General features: G+C 38.5%; 1 protein-coding gene across 1 annotated transcript in view; it reads left to right on the top strand.

Moving 5' to 3' along the window:
- The window catches only part of egfra (epidermal growth factor receptor a (erythroblastic leukemia viral (v-erb-b) oncogene homolog, avian)), a 55,208-nt gene extending 37,194 nt beyond the window's left edge, over positions 1-18,014 (top strand). Inside the window, exons 16-28 of the mRNA XM_042497209.2 lie at positions 624-662; positions 819-963; positions 1,189-1,311; positions 3,260-3,358; positions 5,244-5,429; positions 6,136-6,291; positions 7,579-7,654; positions 8,848-8,994; positions 10,011-10,108; positions 10,222-10,389; positions 13,634-13,681; positions 13,784-13,877; positions 16,021-18,014. Of these exons, the coding sequence (XP_042353143.2) occupies positions 624-662; positions 819-963; positions 1,189-1,311; positions 3,260-3,358; positions 5,244-5,429; positions 6,136-6,291; positions 7,579-7,654; positions 8,848-8,994; positions 10,011-10,108; positions 10,222-10,389; positions 13,634-13,681; positions 13,784-13,877; positions 16,021-16,364 (1,723 nt within the window). The 3' untranslated portion in view covers positions 16,365-18,014. The remainder of the gene's footprint in view (positions 1-623; positions 663-818; positions 964-1,188; positions 1,312-3,259; positions 3,359-5,243; positions 5,430-6,135; positions 6,292-7,578; positions 7,655-8,847; positions 8,995-10,010; positions 10,109-10,221; positions 10,390-13,633; positions 13,682-13,783; positions 13,878-16,020) is intronic.
- The last annotated feature ends 1,599 nt before the right edge of the window (positions 18,015-19,613 follow it).

Below are 19,613 nucleotides of genomic sequence, written 5' to 3'. Positions count from 1 at the left end.
GGAGAGAGAGAGGTCGGCTTGCAAAATGAGTCAATATTTGATCAGATCAATGATGAAATTAGACAATTTAGAACAGATGACATGCATTGGGATAAAAAGGAAAATACAAGTGATTTTTCATATTTGCCCATTTTTTTAAAAAATTTGATACATTTTTTACAAAAACCAAACCAGTATTTTGTATATTTCTGAATGCCTTTACTGTTGGTTTCCATTGCAATGCAGTATTCAACAGACAGAGGTCTGCAATACATTATAGAACAGAGAAAAAATAACTGAGTGAGATGAAAGCAGACCTAACGGTGACGTTGATGGACTACCAAGAAACTTAGTCTTTATATATCAAATAATTAGTAACATTAACTGTAAAATCAGAAAAGGATGTATATCAGTATTTGGTTTTAGTGTACCCCCTCAAGATTTTCAGTGGCCCCATTTGGTCACCACTATTTTAAATTACTAACCCCCACTAACAAATCCCAGTGATTCGTGCATTCAAAGAATTTAGTCCTGTAGCCAATTGCACTACATGGTGAAAAAAAAGTGACTTATGATGACTTTGGGAATTTCCAGTGTAAAGTCAAGTGTGGTTCATCAGACTGTTTGCTTTGATTTCTTTACAGGTGCATCGGTCCTGGTCTTGAAGGCTGCCAGGTTGAAAGGTGAGTAAATACAGCAACACCGACCCCTGATGCTGAAGTATACACTGACTTCACCCAAGTTCGACACTTTAATCTCATCCCTCCTTGTTTACTGGATTTGTAAATGTGCTCTGTTTTCCATCTGCATTCTTAAATGAGCTCCCACCTGTCTTTCAGATCCTCTGGCCTTTCCATGATTGCAGCTGGTGTAGTTGGGGGGCTGCTGGCTGTTCTCATCGCCGGCCTGTCTGTGTTTGTGTTGCTCCGCCGACGCCACATCAAGAGGAAGAGAACCATGCGTAGACTTCTCCAAGAGAGAGAGGTACGATGAGGCTACTGAGGCAGCATACTTCAAGAAGTTGACAGGACTTGTTTTTGAGATATTGGGGGATAATTTACAGAGATTCGAGCCTGTTATAAGCAGTAATAGAAATTTTGCCTTGTCTTCTATCGCTTGAAAGGAATCGTGCAGGCATCAGTGTTGTTATGTTTACAGTACTGATTTTTTTTGTGTGATTTGCAAGATATTAAGTCCCTTTTTTTCCAGTTGGTTGAACCTCTGACCCCAAGTGGAGAGGCTCCAAACCAGGCTCTGCTGCGGATCCTGAAGGAACCTGAATTTAAGAAAATCAAAGTGCTTGGATCAGGAGCTTTTGGTACAGTTTACAAGGTAATAACATGCTACAGGTTTTTGTCTCACAACACCTTGCTGTCAAAATTCCTCCCTGGCGTTGAGCTTTATTGAAGCTGGAGTTAAGAATTACTGTGTGTGCCAAGTTTACATAACCAACATCCGTCAGTGATTCCGCTCATGTACATCTGCTGTCAATTTTTCAATTAAAAGACACATTTTTAACTGCCAGATCATGCATGAGTGATTCCACTCTCTCTTTCAGTGCTGTGTGCATCTGTTTATATATACTTGTATAAATCTTATTGTGGGGATATGTGTTTAGAGGACTGTGGGGACTTATTTATCATATGGAGACAAAAGGTCTCTACAGAGTTAGCCGTGTGTTTTAGGTTGCTTTTAGGTAAATCTTAGAGTAAAGAGAGAGGATGGAAGTCACCACAAAGTTCTTACTTAGTGCAAAAACAATTACACATGTGTTTTTTAAAAAATATATATATCTTTGTGAGAACCAGTTTCAAGTAAACATCTTGAAAATAAGGACATTTTTGTAGGCGGTTTAAAGGGCTATTTGAGGGGTAAGACTTGGTAACAGACTTATGGGTAGAATTAGGTTTTTAGGACTACTTCAACCCCCAAATAATCATTTGTATATTAATTACTTAAACCAGGTTTTTTTGGGGGAAGAAAATGTTGTTTTTCTCGTCTCGTGCCTCCACAGTGAATGGAAAATCCAAAAACTGAGGAAATTCTTGATTTATTGAAGTCATGTGTGTCCATGTTAAACAAAGGCAAAACTCAATCAAAACATCTGTTTACAAACTCTCACACAACTCATGCAGTGTAATCCATGTTTAATTTAGTTTAGTTGAGTGAAGTAAAATTGATGTTTTTGTCAGTGGAGTCTGTCTTTGAAGAGAGCACAGGAAAGTTTGACTTCTCGCTTCGTTCTCTGTTGCAAAGGCCTGTGTTGAAAGTATTGAACATATGACTGGATACATGAGACATTATACTGCAGGAGTTGTGTGAGAGTTTGTAAATAGATGTTTTTATGTAGTTTTGCTGCTGTGACACACGAACCCCTATGAGTTTTGTATTTTTTGTTCACAGCTGAGGCATGTGAGAAAAACAAAGTTTTCTTGATGAATTCAACATAGTGTGGAGGTGGGTCATTTTTATACAAATGATCATTTGTGGGAAAAACTATTTAAGTTATGGGTGATTTTAGGGGAATATGAGGTGTAGTCATCTATAGTTAGTCAAAATACTAAAAACACTGCTATAGTAAAAGTGTTGCGGTCATAATTTTGTTGAAGTAGAAGTACAAAAATATTATTTGCAGAGTATACTTATTAAATATTGGTACAAAAGTCATAGTAGTCATTAGGACCTCGTAATAGATAAATTTTATTTTTTGGTTACGATTATTACTGATGCATAAAGATGTAAGCAGCATTTATATATATATATATATATATATCTTTTTTTTTAGATTTTTTTTGTCTTTTAGCCGTAAGTGGTGATAGGTGAGGACACAGCCCCTATACATGGGGTACTCGCTCTATCCACTGAGCCACTGGGCACCCCAGCATTTTAATAACTGAGGTAGTTAAAGTGGAGATTATTGATTTAAGTAGTTTAATCTGTGATAATGGATCATATATAATAATTGGCCACATCTTTAGTATGTAAGAGTTCAACTATATGAAGTGGAGCACAATGTATAGTATTTAGCATAGCATTAATGGAAGTACAAGTGCCTCAAAAATGTACTCAAGCAGAGTACTTGAGTAGGTGAGTAAATTTAGAGGGGACTAAGGTTCTTAATAAATATATTGGTTGTACAAAGTGTTTGCAGGTGGTGTTGCATTCATGCAATACAAACACGTCTGCACCTGTAATAGTTCTGTACATGTATGCACTTGTGTTCACTCAATGACCCAGGTATAAATAGAGCATAAAAAATAACAAACTTGTGTCCTTACAGGGCCTGTGGGTTCCAGAGGGAGAGGATGTGAAGATACCAGTTGCCATCAAGGTTTTGAGGGAGGCTACATCACCAAAAGCAAACAAAGAGATCTTGGACGTAGGTTTACTGATTCATGTGGTACATTTTTTTGACTCCAAGCTTACTGTAACACTGAGTCAGAACTAAAAAAAGCCTTTCATTTGAAATGTTATTTCCCAGACTACTAAAGTAAAGTGTATGCTACTGGTGAGACATGACATATAAAAGTTAAAAACTCTAGACACATTGTTTGAGCAATTATCACAATATTTTGACTGGATTAAAATGGCTCAGAAGTGCCTCAATGTGTTGCACAAAGTGAGTGACAATTATTGCTTCCCAGACGTCAATTTAACGTAATGTATCCTGTAATTTATAGCACACGCAACCTGATTTGAAACTAATGACTACTTCTTTTCCTTGTAATGGAGAATGTGTCATGTTTCTACATGGTTGACCCTCTTACGGGGCTATAGGAAATGAGATTAATTCATTGGAGGGCTATGTGTGGGCGTTGGTTTGTAACTCAAGGCTGAGGTGTTGTGGAAAGGAATGCAGTTCTGTAGCCACACTGTAAAAGCAGCCTGTTCAAAATACATTATGCTAACGGCTAAATGTGCATCTTAGGTCCTGTGATTTTGTGGTTGTGTTGCTCAGTCATTGTACATCTGGAAGTTGTGGTGGACATGCACATCCTCTGAACTTTGTAACCTGAGGGTAGAACCTTGTTTTCAAATGCACTTTGAAGCCTTGCCCTCATCAGACTGTCAAAATTACAGGGCTCCAAACAATAATGTGGTTATTTACTGGACAATTTTGATACTGTGTAGTCGTGTGGGATGCAATTAATGTACTCACGGCAGGAAATCTACTAAATAAAACTCAGTTTGAAGTGCTGTTTGAACGTGTCTCCACGTAGGAAGCCTGGTGTAAGTGGCCAGTGCGGATTATCCCCATGTTTTTTTTTTTTAAGTCGCTTTTCTGTTATGACAACTGAGAGTTTCCACTCTCAGCTGAGCCACATAAAATATGCTTGGCTGGGTATGACTGCTGCTAAGAAACTTATCCCTCAACACTGTATGTTTCCCCAAATGTCATGTTTCTTGAGCTATCAGTTTCCAGGGTAAATATGGACTACCATTATACCAATATTTGTTCAGTGGAAGATAAAATGTGCTGTAAGATGTTTTTCTCAATCATTTTTTATGCCTCAACACCTGGGACAGCTGTGGCCGGAGGCATTATGTTTTGGGGTTTTATGTCCCATTCTTGTAAATGCGATATCTCAAGAAAGGCCATGAAGTAATTTGCTACGAGGAAATGTTCACTTGGACCTAACAGTGAACTTGATTAGATTTAGTTGGTTGTAGGTCAAAAACAAGGTCCCTGTGAACTTGTCTGTCTTGTTTGTGTAACAGCAATATCTCAGAAAGACCTTTAGGGAATTTCTTGGACTCATCAATGAACTGATGAGATTTTGTTAGTCAAAGGACTAGGTCAGTGTGACCGTGAGTCAGTCTCATTCTCTAAGACATAATATCTCAAGAGGGCCTTGAGGGAGTGTCCCCAAATTTGGCACAAAAGTTCACTTTAAAAAATAAACTGATTAGCTTAGTTTTTGAAAATCAAAGGTCAAGGTCACTGTGAACTCACAAAACATGGTTTTGGCCATAACTTAACCAATTCATATGTAATTGTGACAAAATTTCACTCAAATATCTAATAGGATAAAATTATGAAGTTATAACGTCACATTTTACAGCCAAAAGTTTATAGGTCAACTTCACTGTGACATTATAACGTTCTGCAAATTAATTAACTGCACCTTTATTCCATCAGTGTAAATGACCTTATTTTTAACCCCCTGCACTAGATAAGGTGTTTGTTTTGTTGTTTGTGTGACCTGATTGTCCCCAAATTATATTAAACATTGAATGACAATATTTATTCATGCGCACCACAGGAGGCTTACGTGATGGCCAGTGTGGAACACCCCCATGTGTGTCGTCTGCTCGGCATCTGCCTGACGTCCACAGTGCAGCTCGTCACCCAGCTGATGCCGTACGGCTGCCTGCTGGACTATGTCAAAGAGAACAAGGACAATATCGGCTCCCAGTACCTGCTCAACTGGTGTGTGCAGATAGCCAAGGTAAGAAAGAAACGTTGTAAAGGCGTCAAGTTACATGGTAGTGTCTGCTCAATAGGTGTAACTTGTATGGGGCTGGATTAAGATTTCAATGTTGTTTGCCTGCAATAACGATGATGTTTATTTCAAGTCTCTGTGTGGTTATTTTTTGAGTTATACAGAGCCTACGATAAAATTTTGTTTTGCAACTGCTAGAAAGTACAGTATGTGCTGCTTTTCATTGTTAACAACTTTAGTTATTTGAAATAACTTAATATGCAAGGCAAACTCGTTTATATAGCATAAGTAATAACCAAAGGCAACCAAAAGCATGCAGAATAAAACCAAAAAAACAAACTAAAAAGTTTGTTTTAAAAGAAAAACCCATCTACTACGAGACAAGGTAACAGGAAGTGCAAAAATCGTGACTCGTTTCCACGTTTTAGGACTCTTTCCTGCAGCATTTTATTGTCTCAAGTCTTCTGGCAGTTTGTTCCACATTTGAGCAGCACAGAAGCTTATGACAGCCTCACCATGTCTTGTACTGACTCTTGGAAATAGGTGATGATGACAAGTCTATCATGAAAGCAGTTTTAGATCTTTGATCATGTCTGATCAAGCAGAATTTCCATGTTCTGAAACCGGAGAATCCAGTCATAACTGACAGCTTGTGAAAAAAGAGCACCGCACTTACGTAATAACTTCTTCTTCATCATTTGTTTGACAAAAGGGTATGAACTACCTGGAGGAGCGCCACTTAGTACACCGTGACTTGGCAGCGAGAAACGTCCTGGTGAAGACACCTCAGCATGTCAAGATCACCGACTTTGGTCTGGCTAAACTCCTCAACGCAGATGAGAAAGAGTACCATGCAGATGGTGGGAAGGTTGGTTGATGATTAAAGTTGTTTCTAGACAGCAGGGAGAGTGTGTCTGTCATGAATATTTCAAAAAGATAAAACAAGTTTAAAAGAGAATTTTTCTACCCTATAACTTAAATTAATTATTTAGTTTTACAGTCATCAGTTGTTGTTGCACACAGATAGGCTAAAGAGCAGCCTCATTTGTGCATTTATAGCCCATTACAAACTGGCTGCTTATTAGATGGATGACTTCCTGTAGATGAGTGAATTTGCTCCATGTCAGGAAAGTTGGTATTTTTGCATTTGTAGCTTTGCTCTAGATTGTATCTTATGTAATGAGTATAAATAGTTCTGTCAGAGAGAAGAGAAATGACATATCAGATAAGTCCTTTCTCTTATCAGTGTTTCTTAGTGCAATTGAAAGCACTTTTTTTTCTAACAGATGAATGTGTAGCGCTTGTGTTTACTTGCAGGGCGACTCATTTTTGACCCTTAATGTAATAGTTGTCCCATAGTATGATCATTTGAAACATTTGTTTTCTTTTGCTTAAAGCCACAGTACACTCTAAAATCAAAATTGCACATCATTCCTCTTACCTGTAGTGCTATTTATCAGTCTATGTTGTTTTGATGTGAGTTGCTGAGTGTTGGAGCTCGGCCATAGAGATGTCAGCCATCTCTCCAATTTAATGGAAAAAGGCGTCCAGGTGTCCAGAGATTTTGTTGCCTGTCCTCACCGAAGTTCTTTGAAAATTCATACCTTTGCTAAAAAAATTTCTGCAATAAAAAGATTTCTGTTATTGACTATTGCAATTCTGTACCACTAGATGACAGTACATTTGCATTTGTTTTGAATTGGACAAAGACAGTAACGGATTTTAATTTAAGAAAGTGCCAAATTTGTCATGACGACATCAAGTTACACGTTAAGTTATTACTCTTTTAACAGACTGATACAGTCATTGCTGTTGAGAGTCCATTGGCGTGTGTACAGTTGAGGCTGCTGCCTCATTGAGCTAATTAACCTTCTCTTCGTCTTTTTAAAAAAACACCCTCAGCAAACACAGGCATGTAAAATCTTGCCAGCAAAATCCTATGATGGGGCACAGTGCTGCAGTCATTAAAGATACTATAGGGATATATCATCTGTGTTAGTGTTCCAGTCAAGCTTATTGTCCAGATTTACTTAAATTAGCATCACAATGATGATTTTTTATTATGTGTAGTGTATACTTACAGGTATATGGCATTTTTGGAAGGTCCTGCAATATCTGTATCTGTATTATTATATGACTTCTTTTTGCTTCACAGGTACCAATAAAATGGATGGCTCTTGAATCTATTCTAAACAGAACATACACACACCAGAGTGACGTGTGGAGTTACGGTAAGTGTTGCCCTTTATTTTGTTTATACATGCTCTTGAACCCAGTGAGGCACAACCCAATTACCAGAATAATTGCTTGGCATCTCATGTTTCTGCAAACCACAGAAATGTTATGGGAGTATGTTTACTATGTATCAGATATGTTAAAATTATAAAATTAGGCACAAAAAACACAGGTTAGATAGGGAAAACATAATGCTTTGGCTTAGAATACCTGGCCTGATGCCACAGACACAGTTCAACATGTCCCGCGCTATCATTGAAAAATATCTGCTTTTGTTGGTTGCAAACAATGATCTGCTGCTCTGTGCATCATCCCCTCCATCCCCTGATGAGAAATTCAGCTCGTATTCATGTAATTTGAACTACACCATACGTTTGAAATGTTCAAATGAAACTTATCCATACAGAAATGCACAATGACAACATTTTATTCAAGCGACTGGGCTGCAAAGCACAAATCCTGGAGCTTGAGTCCTTGTGTAACTTCAGATATGTAAAACAGCTGGGGTTCTGTACTCTTGAGTTTTGATGACAGTCTCACTGGAGAAATATTTATTCATTGCCAAATAAAGTGTTTTAACAGCGAGTGAGGCAAAGAGAGGAAAGACATTTTCAAGCTTCAGATAGGATGTTGTTTTTGGACCTGTCAACATTTTAAAACACAAAATGAGAAGGGAGATCATCTTGGAAGCATCTGTGATTGTTAGGACTCAGGTAGAGCACACCTACACACCAGCAGTCTCGGATGGACAACATCACGTCAGAGTAGATTGTTGCCACAACCCACACAAACAGTTTCTCCAGCACAAGGAGTACACATATGCACAGATGCCTACACACACACAAACACAGCACAGCTTTATGTGTGGGCCAGCTTCCAAATCTTCTTTTCCCGAGGGTTTTGATCATGCCTTCCGCTCAATATGGCAAAAGCATCAGCAGACCCTGGCAGAAGTGACGGGCTTCCTTTCCTCCTTTTCCTTTCTTCAGTTCCTCCAACACAGAGATGCATCCTGCAAACTCCCACTCCTGCAGGCAGAGCCAATTTGTCAACATAGCTATTTTGATACTGTGTGATATTTGCGAAGCTCACATCCTGTCACTCTCATTGCCTCCCTTCTATTGGTAGCGAAACAATGTGAATGACAGCTCAACAGACTGACATATACCAACTGTCTTTCTGTCTGTAGGCGTAACAGTTTGGGAGCTGATGACATTTGGGACCAAACCGTACGATGGGATACCAGCCAGTGAAATAGCCGGGGTCCTGGAGAAAGGGGAGAGACTGCCTCAACCTCCAATCTGTACCATCGATGTCTACATGATCATGGTGAAATGTAAGCTTGGTGGGATAGTGGAAATCTTCTGCCTTTTCGTAGTGCATTTACATTATTTTTCTTTTTAATCTGCTGCTGCGGCTAATGTTTACGTTTAAAATTATACTTCACCCACAAAATGGCGATTTGTATATCAGTTATCCACCCTGTTAAATTGAATTTGTGAAGAAAAAATAATTCTTCTCGCATGCCTCCATGCTGAGCGAAGAATCCAAAAACAGAGAAAATTGTTGATGAACTGCAGTAAAAGGGGTCCGCCTTCAACAGTAGCAGAACTATATCAAAATATCTGGTTATAAATTCTTACACAACTTGTGCGGTATCATCCAAGTCTCATTTATCTACAGCCATGCTCATGAAACGAAACAGCCCTTTCTGACGGGGAACTGAATTTAAAGGGAAAGTTATCTATGTTCTCTTCAAAGGCAAACTCCCCTGACAAAAACTGTAACTTTTCCTCACTTACCTCTTCCTCACCGCTGCCTTGATCAGTTATTTTGTGTTATTGTGAGGCTTTAGTGTTTTTAAGTCTTAGTTTAGATTTAGAAAAGTCTCACAATAACTCAATTAAATGGAGGCAGTGCATGCAAACATATGCATTTTTGTCAAAACAAAAACACAGCAGTCTCATACGCAATATGCTCGAGGTGAATTTAAATGCACCTACCTGCCCTGACATGCTACTCGTATGCCGAAGTGTTTTAAATTGCAAGGTCTTAGTGAGTATGCATGTGTTACACAAGTTCTGTGAGAGTTTGTAAACTGATGTTTTGGATAGTTTTGCTGTTGTTTAATGTGGTCCCCAATTTCCTTCAATTCATCAAGCGATTTCCTTGTTTTTGGATTCTTCGCCTAATGTTCACTATTCAGGCATGTGAGAAAAACAAATTTTCCTTCATGAAATTAATGTCACACTGGGTGAGTAATTTATATACAATTAGTCATTTTGTGGGTGAAGTATTCCTTTAATCATCTTGTCTCGCCTCATGATGATTTCTGCTGATGTGTCTGCGCAGGTTGGATGATTGATGCAGATAGCCGACCTCGTTTCCGGGAGCTCATAGCTGAGTTTACAAAAATGGCTCGGGATCCTCCTCGATATCTGGTCATTCAGGTATAATTTAACCTCAGATCTTACAATCATAAATTTTCAGTTTATTTATCCATAAATTGTACTAATCTATTGAAGACACCAAACTTACTAGGTACATTCCATTTCTATCTCAGGGCGATGACCGCATGCACCTACCAAGTCCCACAGACACTAAATTGTACCGTAGCCTGATCAGCGGGGAGGACATGGTGGACGCTGTGGATGCGGATGAGTACCTGGTGCCACAACATGGCTTCTTCAGCAGCCCGAGCACCTCTCACACCCCTCTGCTTCACTCCACGGTAAGCTGCTGCACCATATTAAAAAAAAAAAAGTTTGGGATCTGATTTTCAGGTAACTTTTGTGGTACAGCGGCTCAGATTACGGCAAAAGAGGAGAAACTGATGCATCCTCGCAATAAAATTAACAACCATAAATGTGATTTATTCAATGCTGATATTTCAGAAAAACTTTGAGGGGATAATTATTTCTGCTTTGTGGTCAAGCATTTAAAATAGAAAAGGAATGCTATACTTTGAAGACAACATTTCCACCTTTAAAAAGCCGCTGCTACCAAACCACTGGTCCAGTTTTCTGGAGAGTTTAAAGCAACTTATTTGGGCATATAATTACTGTAGTCAAACAATCATCCAATGACAAGCACAAAATTTAATAAAGGGGAACACAACATAGATTAAGATTTCCAATTCCATGGCCTAGAAATACTCGATCAGTGTTTGGGAAGATGAGCTTCTTTCTCTCAAAGCCAGAAACCAGAATAAGTCCCAAACTTATGATGTCATGGGATAAAACACCTGGAGCTACTTCATAGACAGTGAATGGGAGCCTGATTCTGAAACTGTACCCATATACAAGTACTCAGAACATTCCCCTGGGTGCTCTCGCTGTGATTCAAAGCATCTTTCACCAGTTGATGCCTATGGAGCAGCTCCAGACATCACAAATTTGAGTTTTAGCACATCAGCCTTTGGATTTGGGAGAGAGGTTTTCATGTTAGACCATAGGATATCATGTATGAATTCTGAAAATGGGCATAGTTCCCCTTTAACACAACTGGCCTCTGAGTCACTCAGGATGAAGACTGGCTTCTGCTTCTAAATGTTGAACTACCACAGGGCAGCGTAGTTTTACTGAAAACGTATCTTGATTGTACATCACAAGAAATTTTGTAGTACCGTCAAACTACTGTAGCATTACAGATTTCACTAACTGGACTAATAATGTGCTGTCATTAAAAGTCAGAGAGCTCGGTTGAAAGATTCTGTCAGAGACGGTGTTTCTCAGCCTGAGGGGATCTCTGGCCATCCCCTTAAAAATGGGTAATAGTTCATTTTCACGGTATAATTCATTACATTAGTGAATACGGGTCATAAGAGGGACTATTCCGATTTTATAGTTCACTTTCTGCACAGTTAACTCCTTAAATGAAGCTGACAACTACAGAGTTCTGTTCAAAATCAAAATGAACAACCAAAATATTTTCAGATAGAGGTCCCTGTAGAGAAATCTCATTAAATGGGAGTATGTGACCTAATGTGTATTAATTTAGGGTTCCTTGAGACAAGAAAGGTTGAGAACTACCAATCTAGAACAGCACTGCTCTAAATGCAGTGCGTTTAACAGTGAATTATTTAACTATTCTATTATTATTCTTATTTAACAATTAATTCATTGTTTGTTTATATCTTGAATAATAATCTAAACTCAAGAAATTATATTATATTTAGTTTTCTTTAAGGAAATGAATGCAATGCTGAGATATAGGCTTATTGTATGTATATTTTTTGAGTTTTCTTATACCTGTAATGGGTGTCTTGGACCCTAGATTAAGAACCAGTGCACTATATATATGACAGTACTCCTATATCAACAAAAGGCCCGGCTGTACCACTACATTGGAAAATACTGTGATTACAGCTTGTTGCATTTAAACTCTAGCAGCTGTTGACCTGGTCCACCACATTTACTTCTAATCATATTACAGGTTTCACACAAATGTGAGATCCAGAGCCAGACTATTGTCAGAATATTTTATATGATGAACTTTCTGCCAATATAGATTCACCCGGGGAAAAAAAAGGTAAATGTGGACATGTAATGAGACACAGATACCTTCTATTACAGACGCACAAGGCAGACTCACTCACACTGACCTTCTCTATCCAAACACTGAAAGAGGAATACCAGCTGCCGTATGAAATTTCCCAGAAGCAGCAGCATTAATTGATTAAGAAACTGCACCACATGCACCGGCAGTGCACGTTTTACCAACATGCAGCCATGTGTTTGAAAATTTAACTGTGCTATTTTAGCTGCGTTTAGGGAAATAGAATTTCTGCATAACTCATTACCTCGTGACTCAGAATGGAAATAAACGCAGAGTCATTTTTCAGCTTGTTGAAAGCAATTAGCGCTCACATGAAGCAGCAGAGGAAGAACGGTGAGGGTTAAACTGCATCCAGGTGATCCAACAACGAAAAGGTTAACTGATTGTCCTTGACTTGAACCTAAGTGGCCAGTCGTACCTGGCCTGAACCTTGTGAACGCCACTTGCCCTCATTTGGTTTAACTGTCACCAGTGGGACTATTTCTTCGCTTCCTGACCCCTACCCACTCGTTCTGGTCATCATCCCCTCCCCCACGTTTCCTCCCAGGTGCCCTTTGATTGATGAGAACTAAGCGAGGAGAACTCTTCTACCTCAGGTTCAGCGGGGGCCATGCGTAGGTCTGGCTCTTGTACCTGGGAACGGTGCCGACCACTGACAGCCTGGTTAGCCCATACAAGCTTTAAAGTGTGATTACCTTTGCAGGCAACTTTTTCAAATCTTTGTCCAATAAAAGCTCAGCATAAGCCTGCTTTTGTGATATCACTGTTGGGGCATGGCCAATTATGGGTCGAGTATATATACGTATATACTTTTTCACAGATGGTTGCTCCTTCAGCGTGTTTAATTTCCTTTTCTTGTTGAAAGTAATTGCATTGCCACAGCTGTCAATCTGTTCTCTTTATTCGCTTGGTTTCCATGGTTTTAACACCGTTCGCAGTCCTTTGACTCGAGAATATGACAGACACAACAAAGCTTGTCACATTGCCTGAATGAGTATGAATCTGTTCCGTGGACGTTTGTTTCGATCCTCATCAGCTTGTACAGAGATGACAGCTATGGTTCCTCGGCTACCATAAAACACACACACTATTCAAAGGGAACTCATTGTCCCCGAAGAGGCTTTAAAATAAATCACAGTGACTAAAAGAAACACACACTTCAAAAAATCTATAAATAAAAGAAGGAAGTCAGAATAAAATGCTACCAAAATAAAAACCAACAATTAGTTTCAATCTAGAATTGAGCACAGCAGAGTGTCATTGTGCTGTGCAAAACATCTGTTTAGTTAGATTTAAAGCCTTTTTTTCACTTACTATCAGCTTTATGGATAAGAGAGATATATTTAAATGTGTTAGGCAGTGATAAAACACAAATTCCTGCTCTGCATTCTCTCATCTTGATATTATTTATTTTGCAGAGCCTCAACAGTAGCATTGGGACATGCCACAGCAGAACTGGCTTATTGGTAAGAGAAAATCAATCCTTTAAACTGCACCTAAAGAACATGATTTAACTGAATTGAATTATTTGTATTATGTGCCCTAAAAACCTCTGTCCTTTGTTGCAGAATGGATTCCCGAGCAGAGATGGAAGCATGGTGCTCCGGTATATCCCTGACCCCACAGACAAACTTTTAGACGAGGCCTTCCTGCCGTCTCCAGGTAAGTATCCAATGTCAAAATCCATCAATGGCACCGTTTTTTATGTAATTTAAGTGAATCTCAGTAGAGCGCTCCCTTTGATTCAGTAAGTAAGGGGGGCATCTAGTGGACAAGAAGCATATTCCACTGCTGCTATTCCACCACTAACACATTTTCAGAACACATTAACCATTTTTCATTTGGTGTAGTCTCGCAGGTTTTATAGTACATTTAGAGCAGAGGCAAATGTTTGATTTCAGAGAGGAGAGGGACAGTTAGTACAGGCACAAATTCTTAGACGGGGTTTTTTTCAGATACACATACCCAAGGTACAACAAAAAACAAACGTGTTTTTTCTGTAATTTTGATATCCCCTTTATGAAATGGATTGTTGTAACAAATATTTTGTACAGCAAAATCCAGCAAAAAGTCAAAAAAGTGAATGGAAAGTAGTACCCTTATATCTGCCCCACATCTCAAAGGAATATGACCGTCAAAATATGTATTTATTATAAAACTACTGCTTAAAGGCTTTTAAATACAAAGTTGTTATGCAGAAATTCCACAAAGTCACCTATTAATAAAAAAAGTAATACAATTACTTTTACTGTAGGTAATAGCCTATTTCATGGTTTATTGGTACAGTTCATCACATTGTTCAAGAAACTTGAACAAAATAAATACATTAAAAAAAAAGATGGTGTAGTAAAGCAAAATGTGTAAAGTGAGGAGTAAAACGGTTTGTTTCATGTTAATGCTTGACAAAGTATACAAAAATAGACCGTTTATATCTATTTTTACAGTTTGGGGAGATTATTAAAATAAAAAGATTTAATTCCATTAGACCCAATAGAGCTCAAGATTTTAAAATGTAATTTACGATAACCTAACACCATTCCAACTGTCACACCCTTAAAATTACACACCTGGTTTTTCTTTAATATAATGTTAGTTTTTAGACTATAAAAAAAGTCCCCTGTGTCCCATTTGTTAACTCTTAGCTTCTGTAATGTCTGCTAGTTCTCATTATAAAAATTAAATTGTTTTAAGTTTAATTAACCTTGAGCTGAGTCTTAAACTATACCATATTGGGTCCTTGAGCTTGGGGGAATTTGGCCTGGAAAGATCTCGTAAATGTCTTGAAAATAATGTTAAAGAAGGTGGAGAACGCTGGTCATCAGCTGAACAGCGTTTGGGTTCCCCCCCGTACCACGAGCTCCATGGACTTCCCCACTCATTTGCCAAGAGAGGTCTGTGAGTGACGCGAATCACATCATAGATGACGCATTATGCATCACCAGACAGACTTTTGCCAACAGATGGGTGGGGGAGGCCAAACCCCGTTCATCTGAACACACTGCTCATACTTTGACGACACAGTGACGGTTGAAAATTGGCAAATTTTCTTTTAGTAAAGTGAGTGTTATTTGGAAAATTAGCGGCCCTTTAACTCCAAATGGTGGCTGTCTAGATGGTTCAAAATCAATCTGCAAATTTACGTGTTTAAAAATGATCAGCAGTGCAGTAATGTAATGGTTTCGATTTAAGCTCCGTAAACATTAGGGTTGTCCTTAAAACCATTTTCTGGGCTCCGGAGCATTGACACTGTGGGCCACGGAGCTTCAGTGTTATGTGAGAGAGAGCCCGGTGTGCCTTTGACTCTTGTCAGCAGTTGTGTGTAGTTTATAAAGTAAAAAAAAAACTCTTAGTGTGTTATATTTAGTTATGCATCTGAAATGATTAGTGTCCTCATTATGGAATATATTGAAATTCACCTGCTCTGTGCTGCAGGAAACGGCTAAGTTCGTGGTGAGCTGCTGGGAGGCTCATTTGTTAACATCCCGCTGCTGGACACACGACACAGAAATGGTTCAACTCAGTTAATAAACCCGTTAGTAACCATTGGGTAAAATGATCATTCCTGTCAATGTGTGTGTGACAGGCGCAGCTGCAATATCACAAACACTAAAATGACATTTGTGCTTTGCAAAAAGCAGAAGAAGAAAAGAAAAAAGAATATCCGAATGCCTAAATTGGAAACCGAATACCTAACCAATTACGGAATACTCGAATAGCCAAATATTTGGGTCCAGCCCTAGTTAACACTTAATGTGAAACAATATCTAGGGCCCTTGCTGATGTCAGTGATTTAATTATTTTACAGACTACATGAACCAGAATGGAGTCTCAGATATGATGAATCCCATCTACCAGCACCCTGGTCCACCTCGTACCATCCTCCCCACCATCTCTTCAGACGACACAGAGACGGAGTACCTGAACTGCTTTAAAAACGAGGCCAATGGACCCGAGTACCTCAACGAGGTCCCTTCCCCGGCCATCCTTCCACTCACCTCCAACGGCACGGTTCACAGCATTCAGAAATACCAGCCCCAGAACAGCATAGACAACCCTGATTACCAACAGGACTTCACTCCGACCTTCAAGAGCCACGCCAACGGACACATCCCAGCAGCAGAGAACGCAGAGTATCTGGGCCCAGACTGAGGACTCAGTGGATACAGACAATAAATATGAGACCGTTTCCTGTTCCATTAGGAAAGGGCATTGATGTCTTGACTGGGAAAGCATAGCTAAGTGGTACCATCAATTATCATATACGTCTTACGGAGTCAGGTGACACTTTGTGCAGCTTCCCGTGCTGTTTGCATGCAGTCATACCTGTCACGCCAAACCCCTCTCATTCCAAAGAGTTTTTTCTTTCCACCAACTTTTTCTTGATGAAAGCTGGAAGGAAGCTGACTTGAACACGACTCGATTGAGCTGAGAGTTGCTGGACCAGATGCACTCCATTCATGCGTTGTAACTGTTCTCTTCTGCTTCTAAAAGTTGTGCCCAAAATGCTGTATGTGGTCCAAACGTGTCAGAGGAGGACTGCTACTAATAAAGGATGTAAATGCCTCCATTTTTGGGGAGGCAGAAGCTCTATTGCAAAGAACACAAACAGGCAGCTCAACCTAAAACACAACCTAAGGTACAAATGTTGGAGAATCACAAGATAGATACAGTCTGGACATGTTGGAATTTAAAGGGTTGACAACACACAGCGGTGCACTCGCTTGACGCTGATGTGAAGGCTTTGAGCATGTTTCTGTGGTGCAGTCAAGATGATTAAAGGGAGCTCTTACTTATAAAATGTTGGCTCGACTGTGACGACACTCATCTTACAGGATGAGTCAACGAGTACACAAATGTTGCAATGTATAGAATGTATAGTCAGTTTAAAGCGGGATACTGGTGAATTGTATTGTTTGCTTTCATGCTCTAAGACAGTTCTATGTGTGTTACAAACTGGTTTCTTTTAGATTAAAACGAGAGGGTTTCCTGTGTCCCCTAAAGTGTGATATCACACTAACTATGTTGAGAATGTAACAGTAAATATAGCAAATGTGATTGTGGTCGTATTCACACTGCTGTAGCGTGAAGCATATTTGTCTAAGCTTTCTGTCAGTGTAGCACATTAGTTTGTGTACCCAGGAAGTGTTTTCTGGTCCTTTTTACTGATTATGTCCCACCATCTTTTGTAACACTCTGACTGCACTTAATTTTTTACAGAGACAAAAAAAAAACACTAGGAAAAAAAAAAAGCTTTCACTTGTTTGAAATAATGCTGGTTGAACTGTCTTAGGTCATGTGAGTAACTTGTTTAAATTTTTAGATCCGGAGTAGTGTTTCCCTGTAAGTTGTTTTACAGACTATTTGGATGGCTTGACTCAGAAACAATGTTTCTGATGTTGTTGTAGCTATATTATTATCTGGAGACTTTTGCTCGTTTGATTTTTTTTTTTTTAAACAAAAGTGTAGATTTTTTTTCTCACAAGGTGTTGACACCATATCTATAAATCTGCTCCTAGCTTTAAAGTCTTGTAGTCTTGCAAGAGCATTAACTTTTCAAATATTATTCCTAGTTTTAAAGGAATATACTATTGTAGCAATCTAAACATCCTACTTTTGCAGATTTTACACAGGTACATGTACAGAAAACATTGATTATACTGTAATATACCCCCCCCAAAATAGTCACCTATAATTTATACTCAATACACAGTTTTGTCACATCATATGTGAACATGCACTTATTCCTGAATTGTGATTTCATTCAAAAGTGAACATGAATAAATCTTTTTTCTATGGAAATACATTTTGTTTGTTTTTTCAGGGATTTAGGAGATTCAGGAAGAAGGCCTGAGAGCTCAGTGATTCACTTATCTTTTTATCCTGATGTCTGCAGAACTTCAAGTAACAACTTGATGAATTGCTTGCAGATAATCATCTGAACAAGCTCAGCATTCACCCGATGTCATTGAGAGCACCAGCCTTTACCACAGTGACGTGACTTGTAACCACCGCTGACGAGATGAAAGGAGCGTGAATGAGCATCAGGGAACAAAATCTCATTGAATACACAAGATAAAACAATGTCTTTTTATTTTTTCTAGATCAGAGGTGACGTTTGTTGTACATGTTGTTCATTAATCTGTAGTAAATGGCCCCTTTTTGAGGGAGAAACTCAGTAATAAATTTAAATAAACAAGCATTTTCTTTAACACCAGAACAGGGCAAAAGTAACTAAAAAAAGTTAACCTGAGGGGAAATTATTATATTAAACACTCCAATTATAATGAGCTGCAAGCTCAATGAACTGCCAACACAGCATTTTAAAACTTTCGATTTGAAGATTATTAAATTGGGTACAAGGGTTAGGAACGGGCATATTTAGTTTAAGTAAATGTTTGCAGGGTTTAGTGATGTTTGAGTTTAGGTCAAAAATTGTTTATATTAATATTTAAGCATTAGGTTGTAGTAGGCTACATGTTAAAGGCAGAAAGTTTAATATTTAGATCCAAAGCACCCGAGAACCTGGTTTCAAATATTAATTAAGTCTTCAGAACATTAAATATTTGTAACTGTATTAAAAACACTTAAAGTAAGGCAAAAATCATCAACATATAGCAAGCATTATGTAACACAGAGAATTGACAGAGAGCACTCAACTAATCTGCTTCATCAGGACTGTTTGGATCTGCTTTAATCAGATTTGATTGACAATCTCCCCAGATTTTACATAGAGAAACAAATCTTTGACAATAACAGAGACCGAGAGGATGTGCTCAGATGAAAAAGGGCACACATCGTCATTTGTTAACAGCCTTCTTGATTGAAGGGCAGATTGTGTCATTGTGCTGTTGATTTCATCAATGAGTAATGAAAAGAAGGGTTTTGAGTTAGCATATTGAGATTTATGGATATGGTATATTTTTCTTTAAACCAGATCAGATAATTGCTTACCATTATCTTTCTTTCTTTTTTCTTAAATTCTATATCTTTCCACAAAGATTCTCCAATGCCACAAGTTTGTTTGTAGTCATAACACCATACATCTTTAAAGATTCAACTTTAAATTGGGATTTCTTTCTGTTTGCTGGTGTCATGCAATGAAATAGAATTCCTTAAAGAGGAGTCAACAAAGCATTAATTTAATGCAAAAGCTGTACTACTTCCTGACAGTATTCCCAACCTGGATGTCCCGATCCCCACTGGAGGTCACCAAAGCTCCACAGGTTGTTGCAAAGCCATCTTGAATTTTATGGAGTGCAAGAAACCTCTTGTTTTTTTTAATGGCAGGCCTATAAATCAGCGTTTCATGTATTTCTGTGTAGTACACTAGATGAAATTATCATTTTTAAAGAAAAAGTTATTGTTTATAAATTTACATTCCATATTATTAAATAAAGT

The sequence above is a fragment of the Plectropomus leopardus genome, chromosome 12, assembly GCF_026936395.1.
Source record: "Plectropomus leopardus strain MGB_pleo_1.0 chromosome 12, ASM2693639v1, whole genome shotgun sequence".
In the NCBI taxonomy this organism is placed as follows: domain Eukaryota; kingdom Metazoa; phylum Chordata; class Actinopteri; order Perciformes; family Serranidae; genus Plectropomus; species Plectropomus leopardus.
This window is presented reverse-complemented; position numbering and strand designations above follow the sequence as displayed.